Raw genomic sequence first — 17,125 nt, 5'->3', positions numbered from 1 at the left:
TTCAGAACTGTCGGCTTTATCCAGAGATCCGGAATCATATTCAATTCCTTCCCACGGGGGAAGTGCTACTTTCTCCGGAACGTAGCGTTTTTAGCAAAGAATGAAGATCCTTTGATGAGGTGGGAACCTTGGAAGGTACTACCCCTTCCACAAGATGTTTCCCTTTGTCCGGTTTCAACCTTACGAGCCTTTCTATCCAGGACCTCCTCTTCCTCATCGGGGCCCCTCTTTAGGGGGGGGGAGGGAAAAAGGTGGTATCTTTATCCACTAAAGGCATCAGGCAACAAATCCTGTACTTTATCAAACAAGCCAATCCTGACTCCTTTCCAAAAGCACATGATGTCAGGGCAGTAGCCACCTCAATTAATTACTTCCAACATATGAATTTTGCTGATTTAAAGAAGTATACCGGATGGAAATCGCCGACAGTGTTCAAACGTCACTACCTTAAGTCCTTGGAAGCTCTGAAATTCCCAGCAGTAGCAGCGGGTAACATAGTTTCCCCTGACTCTAGCTAGATTATAGTAGAAGATTCAGTCCTCCTTTCTACCTGCCTCACCCAACAGTTCGTCTATTCCTGCCTTGTTCATTAACATTTACCTTGTGTCTTAGCTGCTTTATGATTGTATGAGTGCCCCTTTTGTCTGGTTAGGGACACTCACATCTGATTACCATACTGATCTCATAGATGTTATCCCCTTTATTTTATTAGGCTAGGGGATACATCATAATGCAATGGTTACGGGTTTTGTATATTAAGTCATATACATTCCTAAGATATTTTATTTTATCATTGATCAAATATTTTATGTAAATTTATACTAATTGCTATTTCTATTTTGATACATGTTGTTACACAGATTTATTGTGATAGGTAATCAATTGTACCTATTTGTATATATGTAAATTACCTTATATTATTAACATAATTAGATTTAAGGGTAATTTAAGCATAATTCTGATTTTGCTTTACTGTGTACTTGTATCTTTTTAGCAAATTATATTCATTCTTTATTTTGTATCTTTCATTTGAGACCTATTTTGTTTTATTATATTTTATTTTACTTTGTTTACAATCTTGTGCTGTTTCTCTGGTACGATTTCGCGCAAGCGACACGAGCTGAGCCCAGAAAAAGGATTTTGACGTAAGGAAAAATCTATTTCTGGGCGATTGGCTCGTGTCGCCAGCGAAATACCCCCCCTACCCATCCCTTCGCTCAAGATTGTCTGCTAACTTCAGGATGGCCACTAGAGGCGCAGCAGTCGCAAGCATGGGAATGGTGTAGTAGTAGTACGAGCTGCTCCCTCTGTGGGACGGCTCCCCTCTTGGAGGGTTTTGTAGTGGTAAGATTTCTTATTTGGCATTTGGCTCGTGGTAGTGGTCTCACTCGCCTAGTGTTCATACCGACACCCTCCTAGAGGGTGAGCGAGTCAGGTCATACTGACCTTTTTCTTTATTTTATTTATTCTCTGGTATGTGTTAGTACATTTACCCTAGAAATAATAGATTAAAGGATATTTCGCTGGCGACACGAGCACGAATCGCCCAGAAATAGATTTTTCCTTACGTCAAAATCCTTTTTTATGATTTTTTACTACTTTAAAAGTAACTCAGCTCTGTAATAAACTGGCTCTGCTTTCAGCTTCTGCGTGTATTCGATAGTCTGTTGAAATGGCTTCCTTGTGGAAAGTTATTTGATCTCTCTTTCCTTTTCTTGCATTCTTGACTTATTACTTATTTGTTTGCAAAATCCTCATGCTTGTTTTAAAAGTCTGTCGTTTGCCAACAGTAAGTTGATGTATTGTGGCATAACTGATCTCTTTTGTGAACTTAAGACCCAAGTGTAAACACCCTGATTACTCTCTCTCTCTCTGACACACAATCAGACACACACTATCAATTCCTTTGATCATCTTTGTACCTAATATGTGAATAAAATTGATTTTGTTATCAACCTTTGCTCAAAGGGTTCCTGTCTCTCCTCCCTCCATCCCCTAGCTGGCCAGTGCCATTTTTACCAAACAGTTCGTAAATTGTACAGAGAAAAAATATAATTTAGAAAATTTACTTCATATAACATACTGTTTCATTACTTTACACTCTTAATTTAACTTTTGAACACATTAATAATAGAAAAAGTCAAAAAGGGGACTTTATGGGTTGGCTGGAACAAATTATCCTGATTCCCTTTATTTCTTATGGGGATATTTGTTTCATAATTCGAACAAATCGTATTTCGAACAGCCTTCTGGAATGGATTAAGTTCGAAGTACGTGGTATTACTGTACTTCCCCCACTCGTGCAATAGGAAGGGAGTGGCACCCTCTCTATTGACAACCTGCTCTGCCCCTTCCTTTAGCCTCCACTTCTTGGGTTGAAGGGGCACTGCTTTTCCTTTGATTTAGATGGAGCAGTAGACTGAAGAGCCCTCACATATGGCAAATGATTCACAGACTTCCTTGTAGGAGACCACCTACTCTGCCATGTAGGAGGAGGTGAAGAGTGAGAGCGGGCATCTGACTTGGAGACTGCCTGATGAACCAGCCTATCCTTGGTATCAGCATGCTGTGAGTCTATTGCATCTTCTTATTGTGTTCTCGGAAAGAGAAGCTGCAACTCCAGGAGGTCCCCATTATGAAGAAACGACAAGGACTCAGAATCCGCCGTACCTGCCACCTTTGACAAGGCCGCATTCCTCCTAACCAAGAGCAGGTTGGCCCACAAATTAGCACTGAGGTGGCACAGATAAGAGATGGCCTTAGCCCCAGACTGCAGTAACCTGATAAAAGATGGCAAGCTAACGGAACCTCTATCAGAGAGACACAAAGATATCCTGGCCACCGCAATTAACCACAAGTCCAGCCACGACACAGTCTGGAAGACAGAAGAAGCAGTAGACTACAGAATAGAGGCTTCTTGAGAAGTCAACGAAGGGCCCTCAGCCATTACCTGATCCTGGGTCAAGCCAGACTTTAGAAGGATCTGAAGGTGACGAGGCATCAGTTGAACTAAATTAGTAGAATAGTATTTCCTATGCCGCACGAGAGGAAGGGGGAGAAGCTTAGATGACCTATTAGAGAGCAGGAAGCTCAAACAAAGCTCTTGCATCCTGCCTTGGACCGAGCAAGGCTTCTACGCCAGTAGGGGTTATAGAAGACTGATTCTGTGTCCTCCCCCTAAGATTATTGAACTCAAGAATGAGATCAATAACCTATGAAAAAGAAGACAGACACTCTTGACTCTCCCTCTTCTCTGGCTCTGGCAAAGGAGAGCAATAATATGAAGCAAAGGGCCTAGAGGGATACATATCCTTCCCTAAGGTTACTGGAGAGGCTTCCCTTGGAACAACTTCAGTTGAATATAAAATTTAAGCCAAAGGCCAAGCACTGGGACGATGAGGTCATTTAGCGCTGAAATGGAAATAGACAGTAAAAGGTTTGAAAGGAGTAACAGGAGGAAACCCTCGCATTTGCAGAAAGAGAATATGGAAGGAGCTACAGTAAAATGGACAAAAGTGGTTGCAACTAGGGGCCAAAGGCACGCTGCAAAGAACCACTAGGCCCTCGAATGACGGAAGATCCCATGAAAGAAGGCTCAGGAACAAGGTTGAGTGATGAATCTCATACACGGCCTTGAGCCAAACCATGTACATGATTGTGCGACAAACCATGTACACAGCTGTGTGACAACTCATGAACACGGTCGCGAGATAAAAAACAATGTATGAGAGAATAACCTGGAGAAGGAAACTGGCCACAACGAGAATAATCAAGGTCCTCAAACTCTGGAAGTGAACAACGCAAGCGGGAACTCCCAATGGAACAAGAACCTGAAAGCCTAGGCTTCTTGGACACAGGAAAAAGGCTGGCCTCCCCATCATGCAGCAGTGAAGAAGCCCTACTAGGCTGAGAAGCACGTTCACAGACCCAAACCACCTCATGTCTGTGACTGTCAACAGCCACATGACCCCCACTACAAACTCATTTGTTGGGAGGCAGAACAGGAGGAGAAGCAGCAGTCTCTGGGAGAGGAAAACCCCTAGAAGGTGCAGGATCAGTGACCTGAGTATTAGGCACCTTTGACCTCTTAATCAGAGCCTTATCATCCTTATGGCAAACTTGAATAGGCCGAGGAGACAGAGAATCAGCTTGAAGACCCTGAGGAGAGTAAAAGCCATCACAAACTGGAACACGTCCACGAACATGTAGGGGTGAGGCACACCTGTGCTGGGAAGATGGCGAAATGCTCACCTCACTCTCAGAAGATGGAGCAACAAATTCCTGAATCCTCCAACATCTGACCCGAGAATGAGGGGGAGAGGGAAATGTGATGACGGAGAGGACTGAGCTCCCCTTCTATGATGCTTCTTGCTAGAAAGTACAAGATGCCTCTTGCAAAAAACAGAGTCTAGCTTATTAACCACCGCTTAAAGGAACATCAATGGCTCAGCAAACAACTGTGATGACGTCATAGATGAAGTTGGTAATGACGTCATGGCAACAGGCAGTGGAAGAGATGACACTACAGCCTATGTCATAGGCAGAGAGGATGCTGGGAGTGACGTCATGGCATTCGGAATGGCAGCACTAGTCAATGGCCTCACTGGTGGTGAGAGATAAAAGGTGACCCAGTAAGCGTCACAGTTGTTGCTGGCGTCCCGCTAGGCAGCAGCACATGAGAGCCACAGTAGTGGAGACACAGAGGAAGGGAACCAGACAAGAGATGCGACAATAGGCCATCCAGGGAGGGTGAACCCCATAGGCCAGGGGACACCCAAACAGCCACCATCTTGCGCAATCTGTTCAGGAGGAAGATTACCTCCCACGAAAGAGGGCGCCACGCTATACACAAAATTATCCTGTGCAACTCCTGATACTTCCAAAGATAAATTCATGGAATAAAAGAAAGGAGACAGGGCATCACTAGTAGCAAAGGAAAATTTCTGGAAGAAGGGGATGCCAAATTGTCTACTCAGGGAGTTGAGAAACCTTCCCAAGAAGGACAAGTAGATATCCTTCCACTGCAACACAGGCCAGAAATGACATTCCAGGCAAGGGTTAGTGATATACAGTGGTCTCCCCGTATTTGCGGGGGATGTGTACCAGACCTCCCTGTGAATACAGTGGTACCTCGACATAGAAAATAGTTCAGGTTACAAAAGGTTGTTGGTGTAAAGTCCCGAGATTCGCCAAGACCACCGATAACAATTTTAAAACTCGCACGCCGCCAACTGAGTAGACTCACCACCATCCTCCCGCTCTCCCATTGGTTCCTGATGCTAGTCACCGCCATAAGATCCTGCTCTCCTATTGGTCAGCATCTCTCCCATCGTGCATCTACGTAGCGGCGTTCGTTGGTCACTCAGGAGCAGCATCGTTTGTGTACACTCGCAAAATTCGTTCGTTCTATACGATTTAGTTTATTAACGTAAATTCGTTAGTGATTTTGTTGTAGTACTACTTTATCGTGTTGTGTGAGAACTTTAGTACATACGTATACTACATAACTTAATTACATACAGTATAGACGTAGTCATGGGTCCCAAGAAAGTTGCTTAAGTTCACAGAAAGAGGAGGATGCTTTCTATGCAGACGAAGATGGAAATCATTAAAAAATATGAAGCTGGCATGCGGTTGAGTGTGATTACTAAGGAATACGGCCAAAATCCATCGACGATAGGCACCATCCTGAAGCAGAAGGAAGCCATCACAGCAGCTCCACCTTCCAAGGGCATGACTATTTTGTCCAACAAGAGGAGCCACGTGCATGATGAGATGGAGAGGCTGCTTCTTCTATAGATTGAGGACAAAGAAATCACTGGCAATACGATAACCGAGACGGCAATCTGCCAGAAGGCCAGCGCTATTTTCGCTGATCTGATTGCCCAGGCCGAAGACGACGGAGAAGGGACATCGATGGCAACCCCAGACTTCAAGGCTTCTCGTGGGTGGTTTGATAAATTCCATAAACGGACTGGCATCCATTCGGTGGTGAAGAAATTGAAATTTTGTAAAAATTGTAAAGTATAAAAAAGTAAAAAAAAAAAAAAAAAAAAAAAAAAAAAAAAAGTAAAAACCAAAAAAAGAAAAAAAAATTTTATTTTAAGTTTTTTGTAAAGTTAAGTGTTACGGTTTTATGCCATTTGTTAATGTGTTTCGTAAAGTTTAGCCTATGTTTCCTGAAATTTTTTAATGTTTCGTAAAGTTAAGTGTACGCACTAAGAAGATTTCTGCCGTTTGTCCTCCTCCTCTGTTGCCACTTTCGGAGATAGCCTCACTCGAAAGGAAAGGTTCCACATTTTACTACATACGTACATATGTACGTACAGTATTTCTTGTATACCATGTACACTAATACACTTTATTTACAGGTACTATGTAGTACATATTAGTAGTACGTATGTGTTAAGTTAGGTATTGAATGGTCCAAATTGTTGTATTTCATTGTTTATTGGTAAATTTAGCTCTATTATAAAATTTACTGGTTTTTTTCTGAAGGCTTGGAACGAATTAGGCAATTTATATGTAAAATGCGGTTCAAGATACGAAAAGCTCGGATTACGAAGGCTGCCTCAGAATGAATTAATTTTGTATGTAGAGATACCACTGTAGTTAGAACCCGCGAATGTTTGGAACCCCTATAAAAATGCTAAAAACAGCCTATTTTGTTAGTTAAAACTCGAAAAACCCACTAAAAATTTCCATACTTAGTTTTTTTGGTAGTTTTATCACAAAAAGTGCATTTTATGATGAAATTGATAAAAAAACCCCAGGAATTTGTGATATCTCAGAAAAATACCGCGAATGTGCAAATTTTCCGCGAATAATGCGGGGAAACATTCCCGAGAGAAATCTGCGAATGTGTGAGTCTGTGAATCCGGAGAAGGCGAATACGGGGGGTCCACTGTAGTACAAAAATTGGAACGGCACCTACTGCAAGTGGTATGGGGGTCAGTAATGGATGACACCAAAAACCTCAAACATAGAAATTCTGGAACGCCTGGACACATGTTGACAGACCCTAGAACTCTGGCAGAATCCATGATAAAAGACAAGCAGGCACACAACTACATGCACTGAAAGCAAAGCACAAATAAGTTACAGGCTAACAAAGAAACTGGCTTGGGAAGGAGAGCATAAAAGAGAGAAACACTCTCCAAGGTGGTCAAAGAAAGACTGATGTGCCACGAGGTTCCACGCCTATTCAGTGACTAGCTTCCACCTCGTATACACGAGTTGCCAGATGCCACAGATTCCTTGCTTTACTTGCCTTACTATCTTTGACTATTTTAACTGGTTTCCAGATGGCACTAGAATATTATCCTGTTAAGACCTAAGTTTTGTTCTGTGTATGAACAAATATACTATTTTTAAATTCTTTCTAATCTACACAGCACACAAATGCCAAAGTCAAAGATGAAAACAATTCAAGTAGTGCATGTCCTCTTACCATTTTTTCTAAGTATGGAAGCATTTGATGGATTGATTTTCCCAGATGTTTTTTTGGTTCAAGGCCAAGAGCAGCTACCTTAATAATTATTGCATCTACGCCACATTCAACCATTTCGTGAAGCAATTCTGACTGGTCCCGACGCCACATGAAAGACATACAAACAAGACTAAGTCTGCTGCATCTGAAAAGGATTTTCAAATCACAGTCAAGTAAATCAAAATAAATCTTAAAACAACATTAATGCTCCACAAAAAAGCTACATCCTACAGGGACAGATTGAAAAATCCTATCGCCATGTGAAAGATGTCACTGCATGCCTCTGTAATATATATATATATATATATATTTATATAATATATATATATCTATAATATATCATATATATATATATATATATATATATATGATAATAATATATAATATTTTAATAAAATTAAGTTTAATATGTACGTACTTAGCGAGTAATTACATAGTTATTAGTATCTAACTCGCCAGCAGCTTCAATTAAAAAATTTACAATAGCATTTCAATTGTTTAGTGTAGGTGACCAGTTCCACCCACTAATGGGAATACTAGGAATGACTTAGTAGACAACCTCATTCTGTTTATGCCTTATGTTCATCAGAGGGGAGAAGGGTGGGCTCAGATTCTGTAATTACTTGATAAGTATATATAAAACTTGATTTTTATTACAAAAAACAGGTTTTGACTTAGGAAAAACATATTTTTGTTAGTCACTGTTGAGTCCTCAAGGAGTTACCCTTTCCATGGTCTAATCAGAGCTCCATGGTGACCAGAATAATGTCAAAGAATTCTCTTTTAACCAGTCTTGTGGCCAAGTATTGTGTCGTAATGATAAACATTATAACATGTGACGGAGTACAAATGGACTAAGGATAGAAGGGCATTTTCTCTTATTCCCAGCGAATGCTGAACCCAGTTTACCTACATAAAAAAACCAGCAAGAAGTGGCTGTGCATAAACGCCATCATATTGTTTACACATGACCAGAAACCATTACTTTCTGTTGGTCAATGCAGGATGATCCCTTACCCAGCCCCCATGCCTTTTCGTCAGGGAAGTGGAAGGGTTTTGAGGAATCAACAGGAACTACCAAAAATAGGTTTTTCTATGTCACTGTCTCGTCCTCAAAGACCTTTACAAAGAAATTGTCAGGTGACAAAAAACTCTCAAATTTTAATCCCAACAATCCAAAAACATCTCTGGTCCTGGGTCAAGCCACAAATTTCAAGCCCCCTTCTTTATTCCAGATACCTTGGGATTTAGTAGTAGTAAAGAACAAGAAAGTAAATGTGAACTTATGTTTTTAAGGTGAAGTTCTGTGATGACTTACCTAAGCATGAGGTATGGTTGCAGTATTGTCAAACCTTCCCCAGCAATAGTTAGCATACCTGCCTGTTAAGAAGATCCTTGGTTTGCCGCTGTAGCGCCTATGGATCAGGACTAACTGTGCCACCTAACAATACACAGTGTAGTCAAATTTGTTCAAGCTCGTGGCAATAATGTTGTTAAAGTATAGGAAAAAAGCAGACCTTTTGGGATGTTGCCGTGACCTCTAGGTAGACCATAAGTGCTTGAATTAGGCATAATGTTTTGTCCTCTAAATCTAGTTTACTTAGAATAGGAGATTTCGTTCTTAAAGGATTCTCATTCTTGGCCAAGAACAACAGGTCAAAGGACAATAATAATTGATGGTCAGTAGTTTGAGTGATGTACGTCACCATCTAAGAGAGCCTAGTTTGCTAATATGAGCTCCTGATGCTAATGCAATCAAGAAGATCACCTATTGTAACTTGTGAGTTGCAGTTATATTGGGTCTGTTGAATTGAGGGGTTGATTGAAGTCAAAGAACCTTGTTCAGGGACCAAGTAACTGGAACCTTTCAAGAGCGGGTCTTTGTAGTGCAATGGATCGCAGAAGGGAAGTGACAACTGCTATACAAGAGCCAATCCTGAATCCATAGGGCAATGGCTCTGTTAATACTGCCTTGTATGCTATGATTGTTGTAAATGCTAGGCACTTGTCTTCAATAAGGGATAAGAAAATTTACAAGTGTTTCCCTTGAAATTCCGACTGGGTTCCCAGTACGGATATAATCTAACCATATCTTCCAAATAGACTGGTATTGCTGGATATATAAGGTCTGTAATTTTTTCCTAGGTACCTAGCAATGTTGGGCAAGTAATTTTCCTGGTAGATAATATTTAGTAAATTGACCAGCGAAGGTCTCAGCTCAGAAAGGAGGATCCGTAAATGACTTTCCCTCCTACTGACTGGGATAAAACAGCGGTCAGTGGTGGAATTTATCTCTTTGCCCATTGTTAAAGTAATAGGAATCAATGCCTGTTTGGCCAATTTGGGGATATGAAGTAAGCTGTTCCTCTGAAGGTTAGGAATTTGCTCAACACCTTTGACATCTGGAACAATGGAGGAAAAAGATAAATCATCCTCTATATGTTCCAGTCTTGTAGGAAAGCATCTCCTGCTGTTGCTTGACAGGCAGCTTGTGATTCTCAATTGTGGCATACAGGTCCACTTCCAGTTGTGGAAGCATGTTAGCTATTGTCTGAAAAGAGTGGTTGTCTGACATCCACTCTGTTGAGGCTGTCGTTTTCCTTGATAGGGAGTCTGTTACTATTACACTGAGAGACCCTGTGAGGTGAATTGCAGAAATATGTCTCCCTACGATGTCGGCGTTGTCGGTTGGGGCTGCTGTGCTGCCTCGCTCTTCTGTGTCATCATCGTTTGCCCATGACGTCATCACTGCCATCCAGTACGCTCCATCTCCCTTCCGTGTCATCTGCACCCTCTCTTGCAGATCCATCTGAGGCTTTATGTCAGGTGGTTCTGAAAAGATTGGACTCTGTTTTGGATGATAGGTTTACTGCCATGTCAGCTGGGAAGACTGGGAGCAAACATTTGAGTTGACCCCTCCTCCTGCCAAGAGGATGTGTAAGGAATCAGTGCTGTCATCCTCTCCTTCTGCCCCATCTCCGCCACGTTGGCCTATCAAGCGTTGGAGGGTTAAGGACTTTGACTTTTCTTTGTCAATGAGTGAGGAGCGGCACACCCATGTTCCTGAGAGTGTTAGTGTTTTGTCCCCTGTGCAATCTGCAGTGGCTGCATTGTTCTCTGCTTCGAGTCGCGAGTGTGTTGCAACCTCGCAAGTTTGTGTGCTTGTGGCTGATTCTTCCGCTTCTTTGACACCAGGGCCTTTTCGTCATTGTAAGGGTCTCAAGGCAACTGTGAAGAGATCGAAGGTTATGAACGCAGAAGTAGTGCAGCCGGAGTGTTTGTCACCCCTTCCCCTTGATGCTGTCCAGGATTCGACTCCGAGGAATTCTCATTCCATGTCAAGTGTTCGAGACACTTCTCCATTGCACGTGTGTCTGCTCTGCACGGACACATAAGTGGCCACATATGTGAACCATCTATTGCAAGTGTTCATAGTAATGTTCCTAGTGTTGTGGTTGGTTCGTCGCAGGAGTTGGCGCTTGGCTCCAGTCCAGACAGGTCAGCTGGTGCTTTGGGTTGTTTGGCTGCTGGGTCTACTGTTGGTCTGCACGAGGAAGGCATGTTGACTAAGCCTGCATCTTCTTCTTGTCATCAGTGTCCATTGCTGGAGCAGGAGGAAGGAGACACGCAAGAGTTTTTGTCTTCCTTTATAGAAGTTGTTGATCTCATTCGTGAGTTCAACAATTTGGAGAGTATGGCTCAGGCTTGGTCATCTTTCACTCCTTGCTTGGAAGCATTGCTGGGGGCTACGCAAGATCCTAAGTCGTTGTTACAGCTTCCCTTATTGGGGCATGTCCAGTCAGTCTTGCATAAGATGAACGCTTCTGTCTCAGAACGGGACGGGTCTCTTCAGCCAAGGGGTTCTTCCAAATTGCTTCCCCCTCCACTCACGAGGTAAAGGAAGTATGCTACGAACTCTGCCTACTTGCCTCGTTATATTAACCCAGACATCATACGTCTGAAGCCAGGGTTGACTTTAGAGGTGAGGTCGGTGGCGCCGTCCTCGTCTCTGCAGGATACCTCAGCTTTGGAGTCTGTGTCATGGTTGGACTTCTGGTTGATGGTCATTGCCAAGATTGTGTCAGACAGGTCCCCAGAAGGATTGGTGAGTGCTTCTCTTAGCAGTTTGTTGCAGTCTGGGGCCAAGGCATTCTCGTATCTTGCACACCTCAGCTTCAAACCTCAGCTTCAATTGTGGGCTAACCTTCTTCTGATCAGAAGAGACACGGCTTTGTCCAGGATAGCAAGATCGGTTGACCCTGAGTCCTTGTTGGTGTTAAGGAATGGGGATTGTTTAGAATCTCAGTTCCTGTTCCCTTGGACTGAGCTGGAGGACGTGATAGACTGACGCTGGGCTAACACGAAGGACAGGTTGGTGCACCAGGCTGTGTCCAGGTCAGAGTCTCGTTCTCAGAGACGTCCCGCCCCTCCTCCTCCTCCTCCTGCTCAGCAGCAATCACGGAGATCACCACCTAGTAGGCTGTTTATGAGTTTGGTTTCAGCAGGGCCCTCCCATTCGTCCCAGCCTAGGCCAGAGGACCAACGTCCCTTTCGATCCTGCTCTTACAGGTCAAGAAGGGGCTCCAGGGGCAGAAATAAGGGGGGTTGTCAATAAGTTGGGTGCCTCTCCCTCTCCTGCGCCATGGGGGGGGGGGGGTGCCTGGTGGGCCAGTGGGCTTAGTGGCAGAGTTATGGGCCGGAGAAGTGGGTAGTAGATGTCCTTCGGGTGGGGTATTTACTACCATTCGACTTCTCTCCCCTGCTCTCGGACAAATCTCAGCTCAGGCGAGTGTATCCCCCAGATTCTCCGAAGTTCTTGGCTCTCCAGGAGGAGGTGCAGAAAATGCTGGACATTGATGCAATAGAGGAGGTGGTGCGTCCGTCTCCGGGGTTTTACAGTCACATCTTCTTGGTGCCCAAGGCGACAGGGGGATGGAGACCTGTGATTGACTTATCCACCTTGAATCATTTCATCAGGAAGACGAAGTTCAAGATGGAGACCCCACGATCAGTGTTGGCAGCTGTGAGGGAAAGTGACTTTATGCTGTCAATAGATCTAGAAGACATATACTTCCAGTTCCCTATTCATCCATCGTCCAGGAAGTTCCTTGGCTTCTCTCTCAGAGACAAGGTCTTCGATTTCATTCCTGTGCTTCGGGTTGACCACAGCCCCTCGGGTGTTCCCAAGTCTTTTCTCTCATCTCAACTTGGGCCCATACTGAGGGGATCCGTTTGCTGAGGTACCTCGACGATTGGTTGATCTTAGCAGGTTCCAGTGAGAAGCTGCTGCAGGACTGAGATTGTCTGCTTTGCTTTTGTCTGAAACTCGGCATCTTGTTAAACAAAGAGAAGTCAAATCTTCTACCTAGTCAAAAGATCATCGATACAGCAGTCTCAAGAGTTTTCCCATAGGATCAGAGGTTGGAGAAGTTACGAGTAGTGGCACATGACTTCCTATCACAACCGGATCAGTCAGCTCATCAGTGGCAGGTCTGGGAATTCTGTCTTCTCTAAAGAAGCCGGTCCTTCACGGGCAACTTCATCTTCGGTCTCTGCAATGGAGACTGAGGGAATTCTGGTCTCCAGCAGGGGACTCACCCCTAATAAGGGTTCCTCTGTCCTTGGAAGTGGGAGATCTTCGTTGGTGGTTGGACGACCAGAATCTCTTGAAGGGTGTTCCTCTGTGTTTTCTTCCACCGGACTTCCTTCTGTTTTCAGACGCCTCCCTTGAAGGTTGGGGCACTCGTTTAGGCAGCCTCATTACTTTGGGCATTTGGAGCTTGGAGGAAAGACAGCAGCATATCAACATCTTAAGAGTTAAAGGCAGCCTTCCTGGGTCTGAAAGAATTTCAGGAAAAAGTAGAGGGACATTCTGCTCTTCTCATGTCTGACAACACCACGGTAGTCTCTATGCAAACATGCAGGGGAGCCTGGTTTCACGTCAACTTCACGCCTTGACAATCGAGGTTCACCAGTGAGCAGTCAGCAATTTGGTGAAGCTCTCAGTCAGGTATGTCCCAGGCAAAAGGAATGTGGTCACAGACAAGCTCAGTCGTCGGGATCAAATCCTAGGCACAAAATGGTCTCTCCATCAGGCTGTGGCAGACAGGCTCTTCCAGGTTTGGGGGAGACCCATGATGGACCTCTTTGCGACCCGGTTCAACAGGAAACTGGAGACAAAAAACAAACAAATAATTTTTGTTGTTGTCAGTCACTGAGATTAAAGAAATAAACTTTCTCTTGCCTGTGCCAAACTTGTTGGCTGAATATAAGGTCATAGTGGCAACTCATTCCATTACTGCTGGAAGAGATAAAGTTACTTACGTATATATTCTTATGTACAAGCATGTTAAAGGGTGTATTTTACAATAAAAAATTTACAGTACTAATTTTTAAATACTAATATGACAAATTTTCTAAGACAACTTGTGTGTTTCATAGCTACAAACCTGAGATCTTAACAATAGGATCATTTCTAACGACTAGCTGGATCCAGTAAAAAAACAGATGAAAGCAAGGAATCTTGCGATGTCTGGCACTGCATGCATAGATCGGGTGAAGAGTGGTCAAGGGCCACTCACCTACGCCATTGCATCAGTCTTTCCCAACTCAGCATGTCTTAACACACAGAAGGGCGGCTAAAGGCGGGCAGTATAATGTTAAGACCTCAGGTTTGTAGCTATGAAAAATACATATGTTGTCTTAGAAAATTTGTCATTTGTTCATACGCAAAAAACCTTCGGTCTTAATAATAGCATAGACTCATACTTAGAGGGAGGTACAAGACATCCTAAACTGGCTGGGGGCCTACCCACCAGTCCAGCTTCCAGAAGAAATGACTTCTGGAGAGGGACTGAAGCCCGTTGAGAAGCTAGATAAATTGATATCTAACCACTCAGACCCTGAGTGACGTACAATAATATATGGGAGAACCATCGTATAGGGAACCAAAGAGAAATTTTGACTGTCCAATAGCAAACCAATACACCAGGGTTTGTACTACTCCCAACTCCTCCTTGCCAAGGAGTGGAGTATATGCTACTGAATAGAGGGTTTGATATTTGTATACTAAGCAACCACACTATCAGTATGACTACCTTACTCACCTGTATCAGACCAGTCCAGCAAATGACGTGTCTATTCCTTAACTCGCCCGAAGGAAGAAGGAAAGGTACAAGAGAAAGAAGGAGAACAGCCAACTCACTCATTCTCTCATCCACACAATCATCTTAGGTGATATACAAAAGTGCCCTGTTAAGGGCAACTATGAGTTACACAACCTGTTGAGCAGCCACCACAGGACCCAGGGAAAAACATGTCCGCAGATCTGTGGGCAACATCCTTAAGATAGAAAGAGGTGAACGTGGACTGGCATAACAAGTACCAGCGCTCAGCACTCTATGTACAGCCAAGTTTTTTTTGAAAGACAGAGAGGGACCAACACCCCTAACGTCATGCGCTCTAGCCTGCACAGACGTGGTGGTGGAATCATCAAGAGTCAAGTATGCCTGTCTGATGGATTCCCATATCCAAAAAGAGACAGTACTATTCTTAGATACCTCTTTCTTCATACGGTCTGTGCTGATAAAAAGTCTGCGGCAGCCTGGTCTAAAGTGTCGAGTCCTTTTGAGATAGCAACACAAGGCCAGACAGGGCACAACAAAAGCTCTTGAGCATCACCACCCACAAACTCATTCAGTGATGGAATGGAAAACGAAGTGAACAGAGGGATTTTGGGTCTTGGCCACAAATTCCAGGACAAATTCGAAGGACACCGACCCCCAACCCCTGGTGTGCTTCATCTCATAGCTCAGACCAAGGAGCTCTCCTACCCTCTTTGAAGATGCCAAAGCCAGAAGGAAAACTGTCTTGAGAGTCAAGTTCCTGTCAGATGAGCGACGCAAGGGCTCATATGGACTCTTAGTCAAGCTCTTAAGCAACAAGGAAACATCCCACGTTGGGGGCTTGAGCTCTCTAGGAGAAGACGACTGCGCAAACCCCTTAATTAGCTGGGAAAGTTCCCAGGAAGAGGAGATGTCGATACCTTTAAGGCGTAACACCAGACTCAGGGCCGCCCTGTAGCCTTTAATGGCAGAAATGGACAAACATTTCTCGTCTCTGAGGAAGGTTAAAAAGTCTGCTATTTGCTGAATAGAAGTTGCGAGTGGAGAAAAACTCTGTTTATGACACCAATCACAGTAGATAGCCCATTTGCCTTGGTAAACCATGGAGATCAACTTTCTGAAACTGATGGACATATGCCCTGCTGTTCTCTGAGGAAAGCCTCGCTTGGAGGAGAAATTTGATAGCCTCCAACCGTGAAGAAACAGGGATTCTACTGACTGGTGGAACCTTTCCGCATGGGCCTGACGCAGGAGATGTCGCCAAGGGGGAATCTCCCTCGGCGCTTCCGACAACGACAGCAGATCAGGGAACCATTCTACCTGAGGCCACAGAGGGTCTGCCAAAGTCATCCTGAGACCCTGTGAACTCATTAGCCTGTTTAGAAGTTGACGGCTCAAACAAAATGGAGGGAAGGCATACACCTCCAAGTTGTCCCAGGGATGTTGGAATGCGTCCTTTGCCAATGCTAAAGGATCTGGGACCAATGAACAGAATATCTCCAGCTTCCTGTTGAAGCGAGTTGCAAAAAGGTCCAGCATGGGTCTCCCCCAAATCTAGAAAAGCTTGTCTGCTACCACTTGATGAAGGGACCATTCTGTGCCTGGGATCTGATCCCGACGACTGAGTTTGTCTGAGACCACATTCCGTTTGCCTGCGACCACATTCCGTTTGCCTGGGATATACCTGGCTGAGAGCTCTACCAAATTGCTGACTGCCCACTGGTGAACCTTGACAGTCAAGGCGTGAATTTGACAAGAAACCGGGCCTCCCTGTTTGTTCACATATGCTACCACCATGGTGTTGTCCAACATGAGAACGACAGAAAGATCTTCTACCTTCTCCCAAAACTCCTTCAGACCCAGGAAGGACCAGCTTCTCCAGGGAAGACAACACTCCCAGAAGAACCTGCCACTGATGAGCTGACTGATGTGGTTCTGACAGGAAGTCGCGCGCCATCACCCGCAACTTCTCCAATCTCTGATCCGACGGGAAAACTTTTGCCACTGTCGTATCGATGACCATGCCCAGGTAGAGAATCTTTTGACTGGGCACAAGGTTCGACTTTTCCTGGTTGACTACGATGCCCAGTTTCAGACAGAACCAAAGTAGACAATCCCTGTCCTGCAGCAGCTTTTCCCTGGAAACTGCCAAGACCAACCAATCATCGAGGGACCTCAGCAAACGGATCCCCTGAGCATGAGCCCAACTTGACACGAGAGAGAAAACCCTTGGAACACTTGAGGGGCTGTTGTCAGCCTGAAGCATAGGACATTGAACTGGAAGACCATGTCCCCAAGAGAGAAGCGAAGACACTTTCTGGACGTCAGATGAACAGGGATTTGGAAGTATGCGTCCTTTAAGTCCATCGACAGCATGAAGTCGCCTTCCCTCACAGCTGCCAACACCGAACGCCGCGGTGTCTCCATCGTGAACCGTGTCTTCCTGATGAAGTGATTCAAGGTGGATAAGTCGATCACAGGTCTCCATCCTCACGATGCCTTGGGCACCAAG

General features: G+C 44.3%; 1 protein-coding gene across 1 annotated transcript in view; it reads right to left on the bottom strand.

Annotated features, from left to right (window-relative positions):
- LOC135221248 (diphthine--ammonia ligase-like) overlaps positions 1-17,125 on the bottom strand; it is a 133,847-nt gene that overhangs the window by 44,359 nt on the left and 72,363 nt on the right. Inside the window, exon 5 of the mRNA XM_064259064.1 lies at positions 7,451-7,634. Within this exon, the coding sequence (XP_064115134.1) occupies positions 7,451-7,634 (184 nt within the window). The remainder of the gene's footprint in view (positions 1-7,450; positions 7,635-17,125) is intronic.

Source organism: Macrobrachium nipponense, chromosome 2 (genome assembly GCF_015104395.2).
Source record: "Macrobrachium nipponense isolate FS-2020 chromosome 2, ASM1510439v2, whole genome shotgun sequence".
Lineage (NCBI taxonomy): Eukaryota > Metazoa > Arthropoda > Malacostraca > Decapoda > Palaemonidae > Macrobrachium > Macrobrachium nipponense.
Note: the sequence above shows the minus strand (reverse complement) of the source record. Positions and strands in the feature narration are given on the sequence as shown.